Source organism: Siphateles boraxobius, unplaced genomic scaffold (assembly GCF_051911475.1).
Source record: "Siphateles boraxobius isolate OS27281-9 unplaced genomic scaffold, OSU_SipBor_1 198, whole genome shotgun sequence".
Classification (NCBI taxonomy): domain Eukaryota; kingdom Metazoa; phylum Chordata; class Actinopteri; order Cypriniformes; family Leuciscidae; genus Siphateles; species Siphateles boraxobius.
The window spans coordinates 1,175,001-1,199,874 of NW_027508808.1; the positions used below are offsets into that span (position 1 = coordinate 1,175,001).

General features: G+C 42.7%; 1 protein-coding gene across 2 annotated transcripts in view; it reads right to left on the reverse strand.

Annotated features, from left to right (window-relative positions):
* The window catches only part of abcc8b (ATP-binding cassette, sub-family C (CFTR/MRP), member 8b), a 77,420-nt gene that overhangs the window by 38,716 nt on the left and 13,830 nt on the right, over positions 1–24,874 (reverse strand). For both annotated transcript variants that reach the window (XM_077235542.1, XM_077235541.1), the window contains exons 7-17: positions 24,065–24,253; positions 22,054–22,218; positions 21,419–21,574; positions 21,198–21,332; positions 19,202–19,364; positions 9,227–9,267; positions 8,930–9,081; positions 8,308–8,410; positions 7,210–7,341; positions 6,628–6,700; positions 298–403 (exon numbers count right to left, since the gene is read on the reverse strand). In XM_077235542.1, coding sequence (XP_077091657.1) covers positions 298–403; positions 6,628–6,700; positions 7,210–7,341; positions 8,308–8,410; positions 8,930–9,081; positions 9,227–9,267; positions 19,202–19,364; positions 21,198–21,332; positions 21,419–21,574; positions 22,054–22,218; positions 24,065–24,253 — 1,415 coding nt within the window. The remainder of the gene's footprint in view (positions 1–297; positions 404–6,627; positions 6,701–7,209; positions 7,342–8,307; positions 8,411–8,929; positions 9,082–9,226; positions 9,268–19,201; positions 19,365–21,197; positions 21,333–21,418; positions 21,575–22,053; positions 22,219–24,064; positions 24,254–24,874) is intronic.

Below are 24,874 nucleotides of genomic sequence, written 5' to 3' on the forward strand. Positions count from 1 at the left end.
TAACATTAGCTGAGAAAGTAAATGCTGTAGAAATATTTTTCATTTGTTTAATTTTTTTATTATTATTTACACTTACTTTTATTTTAGCTTGATTGCAATTAAAGTAAATGTGTTCATATATTTAGTTTAAGTTACCGATAATAGCCCTATATTGACATTTCCTTTCATGAAGCATTAAATTAAACAAACATCTTAAGGAAGACTAATTGCACTCTCACTTCAGTACTGTAATACGACGACTACATTCACAATATAGCATGCCTCTCGTCATTTATGTTGCATTAATGTTGTTTTCACCTGTTCCATGTAATGTTTCCAGAAATCTTCTGCATTTCTCCCAGTGCCGCCAGTAAGAGAGAGGATTTCCCACATCCCACCTGCCCTACGATCATCGTCAGCTGCCCTGAGACGCGGAGAGAGAGCAAACACTGTTACTCGTCCCGTTAAACACACGAGTACATCATACAGAAACTGTTACTCGTCCCGTTAAACACACGAGTACATCATACAGAAACTGTTACTCGTCCTGTTAAACACACGAGTACAACATACAGAAACTGTTACTCGTCCCATTAAACACACAAATACATCATACAGAAACTGTTACTCGTCCCGTTAAACACACGAGTACATCATACAGAAACTGTTACTCGTCCCGTTAAACACACGAGTACATCATACAGAAACTGTTACTCGTCCCGTTAAACACACGAGTACAACATACAGAAACTGTTACTCGTCCCGTTAAACACACGAGTACATCATACATAAACCGTTACTCGTCCCGTTAAACACACGAGTACATCATACAGAAACTGTTACTCGTCCTGTTAAACACACGAGTACATCATACAGAAACTGTTACTCGTCTCGTTAAACACACGAGTACATCATACAGAAACTGTTACTCGTCTCGTTAAACACACGAGTACATCATACAGAAACTGTTACTCGTCCTGTTAAACACACGAGTACATCATACAGAAACTGTTACTCGTCCCGTTAAACACACGAGTACATCATACAGAAACTGTTACTCGTCTCGTTAAACACACGAGTACAACAGGACGAGTAACAGTTTCTGTAGTGTTGTACTCGCATGTTTAAAGGGACGAGTAACAGTTTCTGTATGTTGTACCCGTGTGTTTAACGGGACGAGTAACAGGTTCTGTATGATGTACTCGTGTGTTTAACGGGACGAGTAACAGTTTCTGTATGATGTACTCGTGTGTTTAACGGGACGAGTAACAGTTTCTGTATGATGTACTCGTGTGTTTAACGAGACGAGTAACAGTCTCTGTAGTGTTGTACTCGCGTGTTTAACGGGACGAGTAACAGTTTCTGTAGGTTGTACTCGTGTGTTTAATAGGGACAAGTAACAGTTTCTGTAGTGTTGTACTTGTATGTTTAACGGGACGAGTAACAGTTTATGTAGTGTTGTACTCATGTGTTTAACAGGACGAGTAACCGTTTCTGTAGTGTTGTACTCGCATGTTTAAAGGGACGAGTAACAGTTTCTGTATGATGTACTCGTGTGTTTAACGGGACGAGTAACAGTTTCTGTATGATGTACTCGTGTGTTTAACGGGACGAGTAACAGTTTCTGTATGTTGTACTCGTGTGTTTAACAGGACGAGTAACAGTTTCTGTATGATGTACTCGTGTGTTTAACGGGACGAGTAACAGTTTCTGTATGATGTACTCGTGTGTTTAACGGGACGAGTAACAGTTTCTGTATGATGTACTCGTGTGTTTAGGGACGAGTAACAGTTTCTGTATGATGTACTCGTGTGTTTAACGGGACGAGTAACAGTTTCTGTATGATGTACTCGTGTGTTTAACGGGACGAGTAACAGTTTCTGTATGTTGTACTCGTGTGTTTAACGGGACGAGTAACAGTTTCTGTTGTGTTATACTCGTTTGTTTAACAGGACGAGTAACAGTTTCTGTAAGATGTACTTGTCTGTTTAACGGGACGAGTAACAGTTTCTGTATGATGTACTCGTGTGTTTAACAGGACGAGTAACAGTTTCTGTATGATGTACTCGTGTGTTTAACGGGACGAGTAACAGTTTCTGTATGTTGTACTCGTGTGTTTAACGGGACGAGTAACAGTTTCTGTATGTTGTACTCGTGTGTTTAACAGGACGAGTAACAGTTTCTGTTGTGTTATACAAAAACTCATTTTCCGGTTGAGTGCACGCTGGCGCGGTTAGCTGCCGCTACTCTCCGGCCCCCTTTTTAATGTTTTTAGTTACTTTTTTACTGATGTTCTTGAATTTTAACCGATGTATTTTGGCCTGATCTCATGCTGCTTTACCTGACTGTTGAAAAGCTTACTATCAAGTTAAAGCTTGGACTATCTGGTATAGTTCCGTGGACTAGCTTACCTGTTTTGGCTTAACACCAGCACTGACAACTATGCGGATCAACAGGATGTTTGTGTGGTCTGTGCTCTTTTGGACTGCCCTGTCTTTCATCCTGGTTCCAACGACGGCGATACTCCAGTACACCGCAGATGAGCTCTTACAGCTCTGTTACCACCTGTCTGATCCACCCTCGGTGCTGCATCACTGTCTGGATCCTGCTCGTCATGCCCGTCGGAAGTATATCCACCGTGGATCCCGACGGAGTTTCTACATCGACGACTCCACACCAATACAATCCATCTGGTCTTCTACTCGTCATCCCCCCAAGATCTCTACACGAAAAGTTGACCACAGTGTCATTACCAGACTAGCCAGGTCGGCTAACGTCAACATCCAGCAGGACTGCAGCAACGTCAGCTTTGGACTATTCAACACCCGCTCTTTAACGGACAAGGGTCCTTTCCTCCAGGATCTTTTAATTGATCGTAAGTTTGATTTTCTGTGTTTGACTGAAACATGGCAACAGCATAACGACTTTTCGCAGCTTAATGAATCTACCCCCCCTGGGTTTGTTTACATCTGTCAACCCCGTGACTCAGGCAGAGGGGGGGGTCTCGCCATAATATACCGCGAGAAGTTGAAAATCGCGCCTGTCGCTGTACCTTCTTATGGTTCATTTGAATCCATTGCCTTACAACTGAACGGCCCTAATCCAACTATAGTGGCAACTGTTTATCGTCCACCCAAATTTAACTCTGACTTTATAAATGAATTTGCTGCTTTTCTTACATTGATTAGCTCACAATCCCCGAATGTAATACTACTAGGGGATTTTAATATACATATGGACAATACCACTATTGCATACACAAGGGAATTTACATCTTGCCTGGACAGTTTTGGATTGGCACAATATATTCACTTTCCCACTCACTCCAAAGGTCATGTTTTGGACTTGGTTTGCTGCTCTGGCGTTACTCCTCATGGTTGTATTGCGACTGACCTTCCCATTTCTGATCACATGTTAATCTCTTTTTATGTCAAGTTAACATTGTCCAAAATAAAACCATCACGTATCATTTCATTCAGAAATATTAAGGACATTAATCTAAACTCTCTCTCTACTGAAATTGACTGCCTCCCCAGTATAAACTGCTTCTCCAACCCTGATGAACTGGTTTTTAACTACAACGATGGCCTACAAAACATTTTAAATTCTCTGGCTCCTTTAAAAACTCGGACTGTTTCTTTCACCCATTCTGCCCCATGGTTTAAATCAGAACTGCATCAGCTCAAAATAAAAGGTCGTCGCCTGGAACGACTTTACAAAAAAACTGGACTCATTGTGCACCAAGAAATGTTCAATAATCACATACTTCACTACAAGGACACTCTTTCTATAGCCAAATCCACGTATTATGCAGATATAATTAGTGCAGGTGAAGGTAACACCAGAACCCTGTTCTCCTTGGTCAACAATATATCACGTCCACCGGACTCTCTTGCGCCTCATCTGTATTCCTCTGCTTATTGTAACTCCTTAATGTCATTTTTTAATTCCAAAGTACACAAGATTCACCAGCAATTGACTACTAATACCTGTCACAGTTTGTCTCTCTCAGTTCTTCTGACACCTTTTTCTCGTTCATTTTCAAGTTTCTCACTTCCCTCTGTTGCTGAAATATTGGACATTATCAGAAACTTGAAACCAACTACTTGTCAGCTAGACCCTCTTCCTTCCATTTTAGTAAAAGCCTGCTCACTCTCTCTCTCTTCACAAATAACTGCCATTGTCCATTCCTCTCTCACCTCTGGTATTGTTCCCTCATCTCTAAAATCAGCTGCAATAACTCCTATACTTAAGAAGCCTGGTGCAGACCCCAACAATTTGAATAACCTCCGCCCTATCTCTAACTTACCTTTTCTTTCTAAAATCCTTGAAAAGATAGTTGCATCTCAGGTCCATGCACACATCTCTGACAATAACCTCTATGAACAATTTCAATCTGGTTTCCGTCCCTGCCATAGTACAGAAACAGCTCTGGTAAAAATAACCAATGATCTTCTCGTGGCAGCTGATTCGGGACTGCTAACTATTCTTATTCTCCTTGATCTAAGCGCAGCCTTTGACACCATTTCTCATAACATCCTCATTGACAGATTAGTCTCTATTGGTTTCACTGGCTCATCCTTGGACTGGTTTAAATCATATCTCGCTGACCGCACTCAGTTCATCCAGCTCAAACATTTTAAATCCGAGCTAACCCCTGTCACTACAGGTGTACCCCAGGGCTCTGTCCTGGGGCCCATTCTGTTCATCATTTATCTGCTTCCTCTTGGTCATATCTTCCGTAAATTTAACATCTGTTTCCACTGCTATGCGGATGACACCCAGCTCTACCTGTCCACCAAACCTACTGGATCTCTCCCACCCACTTCCCTCTCTGATTGTCTAATGGAAATCAAATCATGGTTTTCTTGCAACTTTCTCAAACTTAACAGTGATAAAACCGAGGTTCTTCTCATTGGAACCAAATCCACTTTGACTAAATCTGATAGTTTTTCTCTTACCATCGACAACTCCACAGTTTCCCCCTCCCCTCAGGTTAAGAGTTTGGGTGTGATCCTCGATAGCACACTTTCATTTCAAGCTCACATTAATAACGTCACCCGATCTGCATACTTTCATTTACGTAACATCAATCGCCTCCGGCCATCTCTCTCACCCACTAGTACAGCCATTCTCGTTCACACACTGGTAACATCCCGCATTGATTATTGTAATTCTCTTCTTGTTGGTCTTCCGCTTAAATCTGTACATAAACTTCAAATGGTTCAAAACTCTGCTGCCCGTATTATCACCAGAACCCCTTCTATTAATCATATTACTCCTGTCCTTCGGGATCTTCATTGGCTCCCAGTTCAATACCGCATAGAATTCAAGGTTCTGTTCCTTACCTTTAAGGCCATTCATAATCTTGCTCCTCAGTACCTCGCTGACCTCCTTTATATTAACATACCCACCCGTACTCTTAGGTCTTCTTCATCTATTCATCTCACTGTACCTCCTGCTCGTTTGGCCACCATGGGGTTCAGAGCTTTCAGCCGCTCAGCACCTCGTCTCTGGAACTCGCTTCCACCAGACATCCGCAACAGTGACACGCTTTCCATTTTTAAATCCCGTTTGAAAACTCATCTCTTTAAACTGGCATATCCCACGTGATCATTCTTTTTCAATTTTTATTTCCACTTGTTATGTTCCATGATTTTATGTGATGTAATTATAGTTGTTAATTTTATCGATTTAATGCTGTACTGTTTCATTTTGTTTTGTGCGGTGACCTTGAGTGTTCTGAAAGGCGCCTATAAATAAAATGTATTATTATTATTATTATTATTATTATTATTATTATACTCGTGTGTTTAACATCATACAGAAACACACGAGTACATCATACAGAAACTGTTACTCGTCCCGTTAAACACACGAGTACAACTTACAGAAACTGTTACTCGTCCCGTTAAACACACGTGTAAAACATACAGAAACTGTTACTCGTCCTGTTAAACACACGAGTATAACACAACAGAAACTGTTACTCGTCCTGTTAAACACACGAGTACAACATACAGAAACTGTTACTCGTCCCGTTAAACACACGAGTACAACATACAGAAACTGTTACTCGTCCCGTTAAAAAAACGAGTACATCATACAGAAACTGTTACTCGTCCTGTTAAACACACGAGTACATCATACAGAAACTGTTACTCGTCCCGTTAAACACACAAGTACATCTTACAGAAACTGTTACTCGTCCTGTTAAACACACGAGTATAACACAACAGAAACTGTTACTCGTCCCGTTAAACACACGAGTACAACATACAGAAACTGTTACTCGTCCCGTTAAACACACGAGTACATCATACAGAAACTGTTACTCGTCCCGTTAAACACACGAGTACATCATACAGAAACTGTTACTCGTCCCGTTAAACACACGAGTACATCATACAGAAACTGTTACTCGTCCCGTTAAACACACGAGTACATCATACAGAAACTGTTACTCGTCCCGTTAAACACACGAGTACATCATACAGAAACTGTTACTCGTCCTGTTAAACACACGAGTACAACATACAGAAACTGTTACTCGTCCCGTTAAACACACGAGTACATCATACAGAAACTGTTACTCGTCCCGTTAAACACACGAGTACAACATACAGAAACTGCACGATATAACCTCACCGAAGGGAACCTTGATGTCAATATTGGTGAGAGTCGGGCATCCCTGTGTCCATGTGAAGTAACCGTTTATAATCTGAAACAGAAACACAATAACGTTCTTGTTAAAGCGAATGGTAACACTTTACAATAAGGCTAATTAGTTTGTAACTACATTAGTTAACATGAACTAAGAATGAACAATACTCCTACGGCATTTGTTAATCTTAGTTAATATTAATTTCAACATTTACTAATACGTTATTAAAATCAAAGGTTGTTTTTGTTAACATTAGTTAATGCACTGTGAATTAACATGAACAAACAATGAACAACTGGATATTTAACTAATTAAATTCATTAACTAACATTAACTCTAACAATGTATTTAAAAATATTAATACATACTGTAACAAATGTATTGCTCATTGTTAGTTCATATTAGTTAATACATCGACTAATCTTAACTAATGAACCTAATTGTAAAGTGTTACAATGCAAAATGTAGCTGTGATGGAGTATTAAAACTTCAACATCAACAGTATCAGGCAAAGAAACGATCAATGTCATTGACATTCACTAAATTTTATATCATATGAATCTCACCTTAATACACACGTCGTCCTCCTGAGCCACTGATTCTGTCAGTTTCTGGTCTTGATGCTCAAAGTTCCTGTTCACGTCTTCTTTGGCTTTATTCTTACGATTCACTAATTTGGCCTGAAGCTGTAATGCATACTGAGGGAAGAGAACAAACACACTTCACTAATGCACTGCAGAAATGATTCATTCACAATGAGGGGTTGAGAAGGGGAAACGAACTGAGATTTTTCAGATAAAAATGCGATTTCTGATTTTTCCAGGTTAAAATCCAGGTTTTGGTTGTGCCTGTTTATAGGACTGAACAATTAGCAAAAATGTTGTGATTTTTATATCTGTATGGCTACATAATAATAATAATAATAATCATAATAATAATAATAATAATAATAACAATAATAATAATTATAAAAAATATAAAAATTACTAAACAAAATAAGAAATAATAGTACTGTCATTATTACTATTTTAATTGTTTCAAAGTAAAAAAATAAAATGGAGTATTCAAGAAACATAATAAAATTATTTGAATGAATAATTAATTAATGAATAATAAAAAAACTCATTTTATTTTACTCTAAAATTACAATACTAATATTGATGGTGTTCTTAATCTATTTCTTTTCAAAAGTTAAACCATTAAGCCTTTTAGTTTAAGAAGTCACATCTATTTATATATTTCATGTTTTATGTTTTACTCTGTGTTGTAGTGCTTTGGCTATGAGAAAAGGGCATTTTAAATAAATGTTTTTATTATTATTATTATGTTGACAGTAAACCGCAGGGAGCCCTTGAAACTTCTCATATGTGAAGCTGGTTGGCACGTTTATTTCCAAACGCACGTTAAAGCGACCGGATCATGTGATGCTCTGCGTGTAAATCAACACAGTGCCGAGTTTCACTCTGAAACATGCAATGCACATATTTATTAAATTAAATCACAGCCATATTGCAATTTCGGATTAATTTGCGATTAATCGTGGAGCCCTAGTGTTGTTGAGTATAGATGCCTTTGAAACAATTCAAATATGTTTGCTTAAAAATAGTTCACATTCAAATAAAATGTATCCTTTCCTTAAAATATATGCTTTTGTGCATACTCACGACAGACTTAATGTTGCCGTTGTTGTTCGCTGGACTTTGGGCGATGGGATCCTGATCAGTTTCAATCTCAGTACTGCCAAGAAATTCACTCAGTTTCTGCACACTAAGAAGTAAAAAAAGAGGCATTTTTTAGGTTAAATGTGTATCCAAAAATAAATAATGACAGGAAGCATTGGTTATTGAAGTGTATGAATTGCAGAAACATGAAGATGAGGATGAAGATGATGAAGATGATGAAGATAAAGATGAGAATGAAGAAGAGGATAAAGATGAAGATGATGAGGATGAAGATGATGACAATGAGGATAAAGATGATGATGATGATGATGATGAGGATGAGGAAGGAGATGATGATGAGGATGGAGATGATGATGATGATGATGATGATGAAGATGAAGATGAGGATGAAGATGAGGATGATGAAGATGAGGATGGAGATGATGATGATGAAGAAGATGATGAAGGCTGTGTATCACCTGACAAGAGCTTTGACTGTGATAAGCAGGAACAGGGGCGTCACCAGTATATGGAAGATGAGGATGAGGATGATGATGAGGATGATGATGATGATGATGATGATGATGATGATGATGATGATGATGATGGTGGTGATGAAGATCACCTGACGAGAGCTTTGACTGTGGAGTGCAGGACCGTGGACAGCAGGAACAGGGGCGTCACCAGTATATGGAAGAGCGACAGGGACCCGAAGGCCACAGCCGGAGACAGATCTGAGTCTGAGACACTGTGAACTCGCACGTGCACCGCAAAGATCTGTCAAGAAAACACGTGTGTTCAAATACTGTTCTCCCACTGTCAAGAGCTTCTATAAAGCAGCATTACTGAATGAACTGAGCTGTGAGAGAGCGTTACATAAGAGAGAGAGGGAATGAATAAAGAAGAGCAGGCAAAGACTCACTGTGAGAACAGCAGCGATCGGGATGGCAGCATTCATGAAGACTGAGGAGATAAATGAAAAGGAATAATTGCATTTTTAATAGATGAATGTCTAAGTCACATAAAAATTATATTCTAAAATATATTTATAATTTTATAAATTAAAATGTTTTAAAGGATTTTTTTTATCTTAAATATTGAATTTTATTTTTGTATTTTTTTGGCTTTTGTAATTTTATGTCAAATTGGGGATATCGTGGGACAGGTACAGCATGGAAGAGGGGGTTTTGGGCTCAGTTTAGCTCCTCCTAAATGATACAAGGCAGGCCCAGCCCAAAGGAGGAAGCTGGTAGTCACCGAGGTGTGAAAGCAGGAGGAGAGGATGAGATGTATAAAGGTCATTTCCCTGGCCAAGCAGGGAGAGTGGATGAGATGGGAGAGTGTGGAACAACGCAAAATGGGCTGGCAAGACCTTTGGTCAATGGAAGAGAATAGGATCAGTTTCCTTATTAGGTCAACATATGATTGTTCTCCCATCACCGCAGAACCTAAACCTCTGGGTAGGAGAGGATCCCTCTTGTCCTTTGTGTTCATCACCTGCCACATTAAGGCACATTTTGACAGGATGTAAGGTGGCTCTTAGCCAGGGTCGGTTTACTTGGCGCCATGACCAAGTATTGCGATGTTTGGCTTTAGCATTGGAAGGCAAGCGTAGTATGACCAATAAGTTGCCGCCTGTTCTAGCAAAACATTACACGCAGAAAATATATAAATATTCCTCCACCCAGGCGAGCAACCACCAAGAAAAGGTGCTAACACCAATTCTCGCTCAGGACAACTGGAAGCTGCTAGGGACTGGAAGATGCTGGCAGATCTTGATCAACGGCTTATTTTTCCACCTGAGATTGCCACCACTAACCTACGACCAGATATTGTTTTGTGGTCTGGATCAGCATGCATTGTTCAACTGATAGAGTTAACAGTGCCATGGGAGGATGCGGTAGATGAGGCATATGAGAGGAAGAAACTGCGGTATGCTCAGCTGGCCACTGAAGCAGAACAGCGAGGATGGAGAGTCCAGGTTTATCCAGTGGAAGTGGGTTGTCGAGGTTTTGAGGCACACTCTACAACCCGGTTCCTCAGAGACGTCGGATACAGTGGTCAAGAGTTGCGTCGCACAGTAAAGAACTTATCTGAAGCAGCAGAAAGGAGCAGCAACTGGCTGTGGTTGAGACGGAAATATTCTAGCTGGCTGTGTACAGGCCGCCATGCTACGGTTTCGTAGATTTCTTGAAAACTTGAAGAGTCTGTTCATTTATTTGTATAGGTTGTATAGTATTTACAGTCATTACGTTCCTGTGTATATTGCGTGAATGACGGGTGGTTGGGTAGATATTGTGTTTTGCGGTAGGTGGTATGCCATACGGAACCGTTGCCACTGAAACTGCATATTAACGCACCAGTGGGGCTCGACAGCCGTAGTCAAATGGGTTGGCGCGTATGGTTGGGTTGCGGAGAGATTGTGAGATTGTGGTTAGGTCTCAGCAGCAACTGTTGGTTTATTTGTATAGGTTGTATGGTATTTACAGTCATTACGTTCCTGTGTTTATTGCGTGAATGACGGGTGGTTGGGCAGATATTGTGTTTTGTGGTAGGTGGTATGCCATACGGAACCGTTGCCACTGAAACTGCATATTAACCTACCAGTGAGGCTCGACAGCCTTAGTCAAACGGGTTGGCGCGTATGGTTGGGTTGCGGAGAGATTGTGAGATTGTGGTTATGTCTCAGCAGCAAGAGGGAAGTAGAGGTCAGTAAGCTGGGCTGAGTTGAGTGGGGGACGGAGGGGGGTGACTCTGGGACGCCAGAGTCACTGTCGAGCCCTCTTGAGGTGTCGTGGGCTGGTCGAAGAAACACTGAGGACGGAAGGTGCCCAATTGAAGACCCTAGAGATGTTCCCTACTCCGCTCAATCCAGAGGGTTGTTATGGGGGGACCGCACTGTGGTTGCAGCCGTTGTGTGTGCTGACGCGCAATACACAGCAGCTATTAACACCAGACAGAAGGAGATTCACGTCACCAGATGGAAAGAAGCGTAAATGGATGGAGAAGCATAGGTTACTGTAAAGCTACGTCTTAGTTGGTGATTATCTTGGCGAAAGCCGAGTACAAATCAGCATGAAGTTTTAACACCTACTCTCCTGTAATGGAAATTATTATGAGGATCAATTTTATTAGATTTTTTTAGTTTGAATTTTAAATGATATTTATTATTCAATGTTTGTATATTACATCATAATATATTGAATATTTAATCTAAATTGCATTGCATCATAATATATTTAATAATTAAAGTTTGTGTTATATATATATATATAATATATAACAGAAACACCAGGTAAAGCGTATATATCCTGCAGAAACACCACGTAAAGCGTATATATCCTGCAGAAACACCACGTAAAGCGTATATATCCTGCAGAAACGTCTCAGGTTACGAATGTAACCCTGGTTCCCTGAGAGGGAACGAGACGCTGCGTTGAGACGCGGTGGGAACGCTCTGCGTGATTGCGTCGTGAAGCACGTGTATAATCAGTCCAATGGAAGAGCAAGACGTCATAGGCGGGTGACGTCATAGACCAGGAAGCTATAAAGCACACCAGAAAACAGACCGCGACAGCTTCTGAAAAGGCCTGAAGCAAGTCGATCAGGGCATGCAGGAAGTATGGCAGGAGAACGCAGCGTCTCGTTCCCTCTCAGGGAACCAGGGTTACATACGTAACCTGAGACGTTCCCTTTCAAGGGAACTCGAGCTGCGTTGAGACGCGGTGGGAACCCCATATCCACTACGCCATAAAGAGAAATGCCCGTTCTGTGTGGAGTCCTTGCGCACACTAAGAAACAAGCAGCCTAGCCCCGGGAGTGGAGAGGTCTAAGTCGTAAAATCTGACAAATGTATGCGGTGAGGACCAGCCTGCCGCATTACAAACGTCCTGAAGGGAAACCCCTGAAATTAAAGCCTTAGAGGCAGCCATACTCCTAGTAGAATGGGCGCGGACAGCCATAGGTGAAAGATGTCCAGCCGCTTCATAAGCAAGTGAGATAGCCTCAACTATCCACTTGCTCATTACCTGTCTCGATCCAGGGCAACCTTTCTTGGTTGAACCGAAGCAGACAAATAACTGCTCTGATCTACGCCACAGGGCAGCTCTGTGAACGTAGGCATCCAAAGCCCTAACGCGACATAACAGATTGAGACTTTCCTGATCTGGGGTAATGAAAGGTGGAGGGCAAAAAGCCTGCAGCACAATAGGGCCCCCCACATTAGTGGGGACCTTAGGAATGTAACCCGGCCTAGGGTGTAAAAATGCTTTCACCATACCAGGTGCAAATTCCAAACATGAAGGAGCCACCGACAGGGCTTGCAGATCTCCAATTCTCTTGATAGAAGAAATAGCGAGAAGAAATAGAGTTTTTAGTGTAAGGAACTTCTCTGAAACCTCTTCAATAGGCTCGAAGGGAGCCAGGGCCAGACCCTCAAGTACAAAGGCCAAATCCCAAGCCGGTGCTCTAGAGTGCAGTGCAGGCCTCAGCCTCAATGTACCACGGAGAAAACGAATAATAAGAGGATCTCTCCCAAGAGAAGAAGCCCCCAGAGGGGAGCGATAAGCAGATATAGCCGCTACGTACACCTTTAAGGTGGAGGGAGATAATCCAGCAGAGAAACGGTCTTGTAGGAAATCAAGAACTGTACCAACCGGGCAGTTAACAGGATTTAAAAAACGTTCTCCACACCATGTAGAGAACAGTTTCCATTTCAATGAATATAGTTTCCTCGTGGAAGGAGCTCTGGATTGAAGGATGGTCTCAACGACCTCAGTCGAGAGACCGGATTCTAAGAGCTGGGCCCCCTCAGAGGCCAAGCCCACAGTTTCCACAACTCCGGGCGAGGGTGAAATATCGTGCCCCCTGCTTGAGATAACAAGTCCCTTTTGACAGGAATCTCCATGGGAGAGCCGTGCAGAAGGGACACTAGGTCCGAGAACCACACTCGGGTCGGCCAGTGCGGGGCTACTAATAATAGATGAGCCCCTTCTTGGCGAACCCTCTCCAGAACTCCCGGAAGCAATGATATCGGGGGGAATGCGTACAGGTGCAGCCTCGGCCACACCTGTACCATAGCGTCCAGTCCGAGAGGAGCTGGATATGTGAGGGAGAACCAAAGCTGACAATGGGTTGTATCGTAAGATGCGAAAAGATCTATCTGAGCTTGACCATAGTTCTCCCATAGGAGCTCCACCACCTCGGGGTGAAGTCTCCACTCCCCGGGCCTCAGCCCCTGCCTTGACAGGATATCTGCTCCCACATTCAAACACCCTGGAATATAAACTGCCCTGAGTGACAGTAATTTCCACTGGGCCCATAGGAGGATCTGATGAGCCAGTTTGCATAATAATCGGGACCTCAGACCCCCTTGATGGTTGATGTAAGAGACCACCGATGTGTTGTCTGTGCGGACAAGCACATGATGCCCTCTCAGGTCTGGCAGGAAGTATTTGAGAGCCTGAAATACCGCCATCATCTCTAGTTGGTTTATATGCCACGAAAGCTGATGGTCCTGCCAGACACCTGTCGCCGAGCGGCCACTCATGACCGCCCCCCAGCCTGTGAGGGAAGCATCCGTCGATAGCGTTACGCGTCGACAAGAAGCCCCCAATACTGGGCCTTGGGCGAGGAACCAAGGTTTCTTCCACATGACCAAGGCACGTAGGCATAACCGCGTGACCTTGATCGTGCGAAACGGATTTCCCCTCGGAGAAAACCCCTTGGTCCTGAGCCACCACTGCAGGGGTCTCATGTACAGAAGGCCAAAAGTAATTACGTTGGACGCAGCTGCCATGAGACCCACCAGTCTCTGGAACTGTTTCACAGTGAGTGACTGGCCTTGTTTTACCATCTTTACGGCTGTGAGAATCGCAGAAATACGTGCTGGAGACAATCGTGCTTGCATAGTTGTCGAATCCCACATCACCCCTAAAAAAGTGGTCCTCTGGGCTGGGAGGAGCACACTCTTCTTGGTGTTTAGCCGCAACCCCAACCTCTTTATGTGAGACAGAATGACATCTCGATGCCGAACTGCCAACTGCTCGGAACGAGCCAGGATCAACCAGTCGTCGATATAGTTTAATACGCGAATGCCCTGGAGTCTCAGAGGAGCCAGCGCTGCATCCACGCATTTCGTAAAGGTGCGGGGTGATAAACCTAGGCCGAATGGAAGGCCCCGATATTGGTATGCTTCGCCCCCGAAAGCAAACCTCAGGAACTTCCTGTGATGAGGATGAATGGATACATGAAAGTAAGCGTCCTTCAAGTCTATTGTGACAAACCAGTCCTCGGACTGAATCTGTGATACAATCTGTTTGAGTGTAAGCATCTTGAACTTGAGTTTCTGAACTCTGCTGTTTAACTGACGCAGATCTAGAATAGGACGCAACCCCCCATCCTTCTTGGGAACGATGAAGTAACAGCTGTAAAACCCTGACTCTCTGCTGGGAGGAGAAACCCTTTCTATAGCCCCTTTTCGCAGAAGCGTCAGTACTTCTAGCTCCATGACCCGAGCCTGCCTTGGGTCCACCACTGTGGGAAGGACCCCTTGAAATCTGGGCGGACGAGAACCGAACTGAATTCTGTAACCCTTTTCTATCATATGCAGGACCCACTGAGAAATATTTGGCAGTAGTTTCCACGCTGCCAGAAATTCTACTAAGGGGACCAGTCTCTCGAGACTGGCCTCGGGATTCGGTTGTACGGACATTTCGGTGCCCTGAAGCGGCGAACCGGCAGGGAACAACCGAACTGACCGTTCTACGATCCTCCTCGGAGAATCGCATGGGGACGCTGACACCTCGGTGCCCTGAAGCGGCGAACCGGCAGGGAACAACCGATGTGGCAGCGCTGCGACTCTCCTCAGAGAATCGCCCCCCAGAGGGTGCCGAGGATGAACGATTTCTCGAAATCGTCCCTCCTCGGAGGGGACCACCCTCAGAAGCCTGATGCCTTGGGCGTCAGGACTTCTTCTTAGCCCAAGCCTTCTTAGAGATGACAGTCCTCAGATCTTGCCTTCCCCTAGCTGGCCTGGACTGCGACCGCCACCCAGGTTCCCCAGATTGTGGAGGAGCCCGAGTGGCGACGCTCTGTTTTTGATGCACTCTGTGCTGTGAGGAGCTTGTACTCGGACGAGACTGCTCGGATTTAATAATCATTTTCCGCCCAGCAGTCTCGGTGACATCGAAACGTCGAGGAAGAAACCTCTGGAACGCAGCCGATAGTTTTTTCGTTTCTTGAAACCTAACGACGACACAATTGATAGCGTCGCCGAACAAACTTGAAGGTGACAGTGGTGCGTCCAGAAGAACAGACCTATCTTTATCTTTTATATCAGACAGATTTAACCAAAGATGCCGCTCCGTGGCCACCAGGGCTGCCATAGAACAGCCCACCGATTTGGCCGTCTCCTTGGTGGCCCGGAGAGACAGGTCTGTTGCGCGACGCAATTCTCGAATTGCGTCAGCGCTGACTTCCTCACGTTCATCGATATCCTTCAGCAGATCAGCCTGGTATGCCTGCAGTATAAACATAGTGTGCAGACATGACGCAGCCTGACCTGCTGCCGAATAAGCTTTACCCACCAGCGAAGATGTAGATTTTAATGGCTTGGTGGGTAACGTCGGGGCTTTTAATGATGACAATGACTCGGGAGAGAGATAGCTCGCGAGCGTCTCTTCAGCCCGAGGCACCGTCAAATAACCATAATCAGATGCACCCAAAACATTACTGTAGTTGGAAGTTTGTGGGTTAAATACTCTGAATGACGCCGGTTTATTCCACGATCTCGAAACCTCATTGTGGAGATCGGGAAAAAACGGGAGTCCCCGACGTGGAGGCTGTGTTTTAGATGGTAGAAATCTTTCATCTAATAAACTTTTCTTAGTAACACTCTGAGAATCATCGGCTGGCCATTCAATATTTAATCTAGCTACAGCACGAGATAAAACCTCCATAAGCTCCTCATCATTACCGGAGGCATGAGCTGGCGAAGACTCAAAATCCCCCATATCAACACTGACGACATCCAGATCCTCAGAACTGGATACCCTCAGCAATGGTGCCCCAACCTGGGAAGGAGAAGCCGCAGCGCGGGCTCCTTCCTGGGCAGAGGCACCGGATCCAGCAGGTAAGGGTTGAGAAAGGGCTGGGCCCGTCTCAAGCCCCGCTACTAGATCCATATGCGAACCCCAAGATGAAAGCCTTCGCTGTGCCTCGGCAGCAGCGGGACCCGCACCTCGGGGAGCGCGAACCGAACCGTCCTCCTCAAAGAATGCCCGGCGAGAGCGGAGCGTCCTCACGGACAGCTTCTCGCAATGCTCACAGTCAGCTCCCTCGAGAACTGACTGGGCATGCTCCACTCCCAGACAAGCAACACAAAGCTGATGTGTGTCCCCACCCGTGATGAAAAGAGGGCAAGGGACAACACAACGCTTGAATTCTTGTTTCGCCATAATATATATATATATATATATATATATAGATAGATAATGTGCTTGTGACAGACAACAGTAAATAGACAAGGACAGTATACAGAGAGCGCTTGCTGAAGGCAACAGAAGCTGTCGCGGTCTGTTTTCTGGTGTGCTTTATAGCTTCCTGGTCTATGACGTCACCCGCCTATGACGAGGACTGATTATACATATCCTGCAGAAACACCATTTAAAGCGTATATATCCTGCAGAAACACCACGTAAAGCGTATATATCCTGCATAAACACCATGTAAAGCGTATATATCCTGCATAAACACCATGTAAAGCGTATATATCCTGCAGAAACACCACGTAAAGCGTATATATCCTGCAGAAACACCACGTAAAGCGTATATATCCTGCAGAAACACCACGTAAAGCGTATATATCCTGCAGAAACACCATGTAAAGCGTATATATCCTGCAGAAACACCACGTAAAGCGTATATATCCTGCAGAAACACCACGTAAAGCGTATATATCCTGCAGAAACACCAGGTAAAGCGTATATATCCTGCAGAAACACCACGTAAAGCGTATATGTCCTGCAGAAACACCACGTAAAGTGTATATATCCTGCAGAAACACCACGTAAAGCGTATATATCCTGCAGAAACACCATGTAAAGCGTATATATCCTGCAGAAACACCACGTAAAGCGTATATATCCTGCATAAACACCATGTAAAGCGTATATATCCTGCAGAAACACCACGTAAAGCGTATATATCCTGCAGAAACACCATGTAAAGCGTATATCTCATGCAGAAACACCATGTAAAGCATATATATCCTGCAGAAACACCATGTAAAGCGTATATATCCTGCAGAAACACCATGTCAAGCGTATATATCCTGCAGAAACATCATGTAAAGCGTATATATCCTGCAGAAACACCACGTAAAGCGTATATATCCTGCAGAAACACCACGTAAAGCGTATATATCCTGCAGAAACACCACGTAAAGCGTATATATCCTGCAGAAACACCATGTAAAGCGTATATATCCTGCAGAAACACCACGTAAAGCGTATATATCCTGCAGAAACACCATGTAAAGCGTATATATCCTGCAAAAACACCACGTAAAGCGTATATATCCTGCAGAAACACCATTTAAAGCGTATATATCCTGCAGAAACACCACGTAAAGTGTATATATCCTGCAGAAACACCACGTAAAGCGTATATATCCTGCATAAACACCATGTAAAGCGTATATATCCTGCATAAACACCATGTAAAGCGTATATATCCTGCAGAAACACCACGTAACACGTATATATCCTGCAGAAACACCACGTAAAGCGTATATATCCTGCAGAAACACCACGTAAAGCGTATATATCCTGCAGAAACACCACGTAAAGCGTATATATCCTGCAGAAACACCACGTAAAGCGTATATATCCTGCAGAAACACCACGTAAAGCGTATATATCCTGCAGAAACACCACGTAAAGCGTATATATCCTGCAGAAACACCATGTAAAGCGTATATCTCATGCAGAAACACCATTTAAAGCGTATATCCTGCAGAAACACCATGTAAAGCGTATATATCCTGCAGAAACACCATGTAAAGCGTATATATCCTGCAGAAACACCATGTAAAGTGTATATATCCTGCAGGAACACCATGTAAAGCGTATATATCCTGCAGGAACACCATGTAAATCGTATATATCCTGCAGAAACACCATGTAAATCGTATATATCCTGCAGGAACACCATGTAAAGCGTATATAATCTGCAGAAACACCATGTAAAGCGTATATATCCTGCAGGAACACCATGTAAAGCGTATATATCCTGCAGAAACACCATGTAAAGCGTATATATCCTACAGAAACACCATGTAAAGCGTATATATCCTGCAGAAACACCATGTAAAGCGAATATATCCTGCAGAAACACCATGTAAAGCGTATATATCCTGCAGAAACACCATGTAAAGCGTATATATCCTGCAGAAACACCACGTAAAGCGTATATATCCTGCAGAAACACCACGTAAAGCGTATATATCCTGCAGAAACACCACGTAAAGCGTATATATCCTGCAGAAACACCACGTAAAGCGTATATATCCTGCAGAAACACCACGTAAAGCGTATATATCCTGCAGAAACACCATGTAAAGCATATATATACTGCATAAACACCATGTAAAGCGTATATATCCTGCAGAAACACCATGTAAAGCGAATATATCCTGCAGAAACACCATGTAAAGCGTATATATCCTGCAGAAACACCATGTAAAGCGTATATATCCTGCAGAAACACCACGTAAAGCGTATATCTCATGCAGAAACACCATGTAAAGCGTATATATCCTGCAGAAACACCATGTAAAGCGTATATATCCTGCAGGAACACCATGTAAAGCGTATATGCGTATAGATTTGAGGCTCACTGGAGAGGGACGTGTAGAGAGCAAACGTCCTGAGGTTGCTCAGCTCTTGTCTGCGTGTTTCCTCAACACTGGATCTGAAGATGTGTTCCCACGCGTAGAGCTTCAGGAGCTTGATTCCCCTCAGAAGCTCGTTGGTTTTCTTCAGTCTCTCACTGGTGTATTCCTGTAACACACATGATGACATCACTGCGTACTCCATGCATTACTATCCCACAATGCTCACTGATATTACAATACACTCATGCTGATGTACAGTATATGCTTTCCATTCTATTTCTAACTTTATGAAGGCTAATGTATCATATTAAATAAATTCATTTCTAAGGCCTCTAAATTATCAACATGACCAAAACTTTGCTGATAAACGAGTATTGCATTGCATTATACCTTTTAAAAGCTTTGATCATAAAACTAAGCATTTAAATATCATCTTATCAAGACATATTATTGGTAGATATACGGCTGTTATTTAAATGCATTTTATGTTTATAGTCTGATATACAGTGATGAAGATCTCACAGATTTGTGTTGGGGTGGTGATGGCGCAGTGGATAAGAGACGTGCCTTTGGTGTGAGAGACCCAAGTTCGAATCCACTGTGAGACACCAATGTTTCCAATAGCAAGACACTTAACCCCTAGTTGCGTGCGACCTCTGACATATAGCAATTGTAAGTCGCTTTGGATAAAAGCGTCAGCTAAATGAATGAATAAAAAAATATATATATTTACATTATAGGCATCAGAATTTCATCACTTTTTGTCCATATAAATATCAGCATCTGCACCAAATTACATATTTTTGCTCAGTTTTTTTTCCCTCCCTGAGTTCGAGCTCCATACTCTCACTATATCAATCCTATTTTTAAAGAAATATGTGACTATTATTTTATATGTCAAGTTTTACAGGGTTACTATATTTATTGACAGTAGCTGCGTTTCCATTACAGATTTGCGCAAAACTGTTGTGATATTTTCGAAATGTTGATAAAGAACTATCGCGAAATGACGGCGTTTCCATTAACCGATGTTATGCGACTAAAACATAATTTTTTCCTCTCGCGAGAAGTCATTCCAAAAAATCATGGCGATGGATGTTGGTAGGTTTACGTATATTCCAGCCACCGCACAATTATTATTAATGGAAGGAGACGTGTGTGTGTTACCCAAGCATTGGTTAATGGAAACGCCGTCATTAATGCTTGGGTAACACACACACGTCTCCTTCCATTAATAATAATTGTGCGCTGGCTGGAATATACGTAAACCTACCAACATCTATCGCCATGATTTTTTGGAATGACTTCTCGCGAGAGGAAAAAATTATGTTTTAGTCGCATAACATCGGTTAATGGAAACGCCGTCATTAATGCTTGGGTAACACACACACGTCTCCTTCCATTAATAATAATTGTGCGGTGGCTGGAATATACGTAAACCTACCAACATCTATCGCCATGATTTTTTGGAATGACTTCTCGCGAGAGGAAAAAATTATGTTTTAGTCGCATAACATCGGTTAATGGAAACGCCGTCATTTCGCGATAGTTCTTTATCAACATTTCAGGCCAGGAAAGACCCTTATACTGGGAGCGGCTTGTACGAGCTGTTTCTGGGGGTTTCTGACTCATTTCTGCTTCGAGGTCGTGATTGTGGCATTTCTTTGTTGTTAAGAATCCAGTATTCCTGTAATACTTTTGTCTTTTATGAGTTTAATAAAGAACTCTGTCTCGTCTTCTGTCCAAACATACCGCGCCATCTACATCATGTGACCTGTAAATACGTAAAAACAGTTTCCGTTGCAGTTTTGCTAAATATTCCTTTTTCGAATCGCCTGAAAAACCACCTCATGCGAGCGTAAAAACGTTTTTGCAATATATAGGAGTTTTTGGGAAATTGACGCGTTTCCATTGGGCGTATTTTCAATTTCGCAATTTCAATTTGCGCAATTTGAAGGGTAATGGAAACGCGGCTGGTATCTATGACTGATTTGCTCACCAGAGTGCTCTTCTGCGCACGTGAGAGTCGAGTGGCTACGAAATACTGCAGCGGAGCCAAAGACACGATAACCATCGCCCCGATCAGAGCGCTCACTCCCAGGAGATAGTAGAGGAGTAACACACCAATGACAATCTACACAAGACATAATTCAGCAGAATTTATAATGCATACATGTAAGTGGTTGAATAATGTTAAACGAAACAATCCCTGATGCTAACCTGAACCGGCATGGCCCACAAATTGGGACAGAGGAAGAAGAACCACATGAGGTGGTTGGTGTCGCGGGCCACGAGACTGCAGATCTGGGCCGTGGTCATGTCACCCATAGACATGTTAGAAGTGCACAGGCGCATGATCTTATTGTAAATCTTAGTCTGTAGGAAAAAGAGCAATGACGAAATGTTTCCAAGTTACTAGAAAAATATCAAAGGATTGTCATTAATCTTCATCCAACCAATTAAAGTCACCATGAAATCAAAACGGACACTTGTTGTTGTTTTTTTATGGAATATTGCAGTGTTAATACTAAATGATGTATCAGTGCACATCATTATAGTTTTAATAATCTTGAATCACAGAATAACAGCAGCATCTCTTCTCTTCTCTGATGTTGAGGGCGGGGCAACCTGTCTCTCACATGAGATCAGCCAATAGCAAACCACAACCATCCAACCAACCAATCAATTCCCCACAGACACAATCAAGCCCCGCCCACATTTGTTCTTGTTCCAGAAGAGTTTCAATGACACAATTGGGAAGAAAAGACTTGCGCAACTTCTGTTTCATGCCGACTTTAACAGAACAATGAACAAAAAAATGGAGTTTATTGACAGGCAGGGTTCATTAATCATACCTGAATGGCTCCTCTGAGTTTTATCCCATTCTCAATGGCCACATAATGCGAGGCCTGTAGGAAAGTTCTCTGCAACAACAGGGCCAGAAACAGCAGAACAGCGAGAACATACGCATTCGCCAAGAACGCCTCCGTCGAGATGAAGTGCACTCCAAGCACCTTCACCTATAAAGACACATAGAGTGAAAAGGAGTGTGAGAAGTGTGTAAAATTTTGATCAATGGGTGAATCTTAAAGAAACATGTCCAGGTCACATTTAACCCCATAATTTAATGATTTTTCTTTAATGTTGCTGTTTGAGCATGAAAAAGCTCTGTAAAGCTCCAGTTCTTCTCTATATCAGTGTCAGTGTTTCTGAGCTCCTGAAACGCCTCCATTGTATCTTGAGTTTCATCCGTGAAACGAACACGTCACAATATTCCTCATTTAAATAATTCATACGCAGAATAAAGGGGCGGGGCCTGGTTGTAGTTAGTTAGTAGTGTGTTAAACTGGCGGTTATGGTAAGAGGCGGGACATTTCCCAAACATACTCAAAGCGCTCGACCAATCACAACACACTGCTCCAGCCGACCAAACACAGCATATTGCTCCAGCCAACCAATCAGAGCACAGTGTGCTTTTCATAAGGAGGGGCTTCATAGAGACAGGAAGTAAACAGAGCGTTACTGACAGACTGGGAAGAGAGGAGCCGCAACAATGGAGAATATGGGGAAAATAATGTGATTTGAATGCAAAACTCCTCATATTCATTAAAACTCAGGAGCACACAGTCATCTAATAGCATGCAATATGCCTCAGCCATCTCAAAGCTATCAAAGCCTTTTCTGTGCTCTTGAAGCCACTTAAGTGTGTTCAAACTGATCATGTGATAAGATAAACATTAAATCATCTTCCCTGTGTAAAATAGAAAATCATGTATTTTTAGCAAGAGAAATTGAGCACCTACATATTGGCAACAAAACATTTCAGAAGAAAATAACATGAACTTGTTTTAAAATAATATGCATAAAAAAAATCAGGTTTTCCATAAAGCATTTGCATATCAAGTGACAAATATTATGCAGCGGCACACAATCAGATTTGACAAGTACTTGAACTGAAACACAAAGCAATTGTCCAGAGTGTTTGTCAGGAACATGGAGACTACACATTCAAAGTGGAAAGATTTATAACACTGCTGTTTCAGGGATACAGATGTCACAGAACAGTGCCAGCTGTTGCACTGGAACTTACTAATGCTATCATGCTTTCTTGCTGCTCTCCAAAAAAAGTCTTCCCAAAAAGTATGAAAAAAGCACTAAACAAGTAGTCAATATTACTCCTGGACTTTATTCCAATTCCATGCAGCTCTCAAATCAAACATGAGTTGGACATCAATAACTTGACACCACATGATTTGATATTTAGTTCAGGAATGCAATGACGTCCAGGCCATTTAAAGGTGCATTGTGTAATATTTAGGAGGATCTGTTGACAGAAATGCAATATCATATACCTAACAATATTTTCAGTGGTGTATAAAGACCTTACTTAATGAACCGTTATTACCTTGACATTTATATAAGAGTAGAAATGAGACATTTATATCTACACACACCGCGGGTCCCCTTACATCGACATGTTTCTACGGTGGCCCTAAACGGACAAACGCATTTCGTCACTATTTTACTCTTCGTGCAAAGAATCTAGCTAAAGTCAGCGAATAAAACACTCACACAATGATAAACAAGTTACAATAATATTCGCAATAACATCATTTTACTGAATAAACAAGTAAACCTAATTTCTTAATTTATCTTTATAAAGAAACCTCATTGCTTAACTGGCTACTCTCTGCTGTCTCAGACGACGACATCACTTCCTGTCGGCCACCGTAACTTCTGTTGGCTGCAATTCGCAACCTCACCACTACATGCTGCAAAAATGTACACACTGCACCTTTAAGTGTGGTTTAACGGTCCATATACCTGTTGGGGCCACTGTAAATACTGTATTATTTGCATTGGTACCGGAGGCAGGGCGCTGTGATTGTCACTGCTGATGTGATGAACGATCCCTGAGATGCAGAGCGGCCCGGCGAAGCCCAGCAGGTCCGACACGAAGCGGAAGGTGATGCTGAGCACCAAAGGTCTACCGAACGCCAGCCGAAGGGAACGCCAGATCCACCTCGAGCCCTTCAGTGGGACGGGCCCGTCCTCCTGCACACACACCGAGAGAACGAGATGACCGATGGTCCAGCGGGGATGACAGGCACAGATTCACAGAAAGCAATTTTGGCGTTTAAAGGATAATTCCGGTATTTAACACTTTGAGTCTGTTTTCTAGTTTGTTTTGGATGAACTAGAGTGGTGGGGACATAAATTTTGACGATGGGTCCTGTCTCGACTTTTTAACTCTTTTAGAATCGCCTTTGAGCGCTTCAGAGTGGCTGTCTACCGGCATGCACAAACATGTCCTTAAACGAACGTTAAGGGTTGTTTTAAGGACATGTTTGTGCATGCCGATAGACAGCCACTCTGAAGTGCTCAAAGGCGATTCTAGCGGTGCTGATCCACTTGTCTGACACGACTGTCGCGACGTCTCCCACACATTTGTACGTTGATGGGCGTTCCTCTGTTTACAGCTATGGCCGTGGTTTTGACCGAGCGGGAAACATTGCCTATTAGAATAGAGAACCTGTGAGAGACTTCCCTCAGTCTCCATATGCTCTACTTCTATTGGATAGACGCATCATGTTCAACGGACTTCATTTGCATAAAGATGGGCACCGGCCAGCTTTTTGACGCGCGAAAATTTTCAGAATGAAGCGCCGCCTTCCC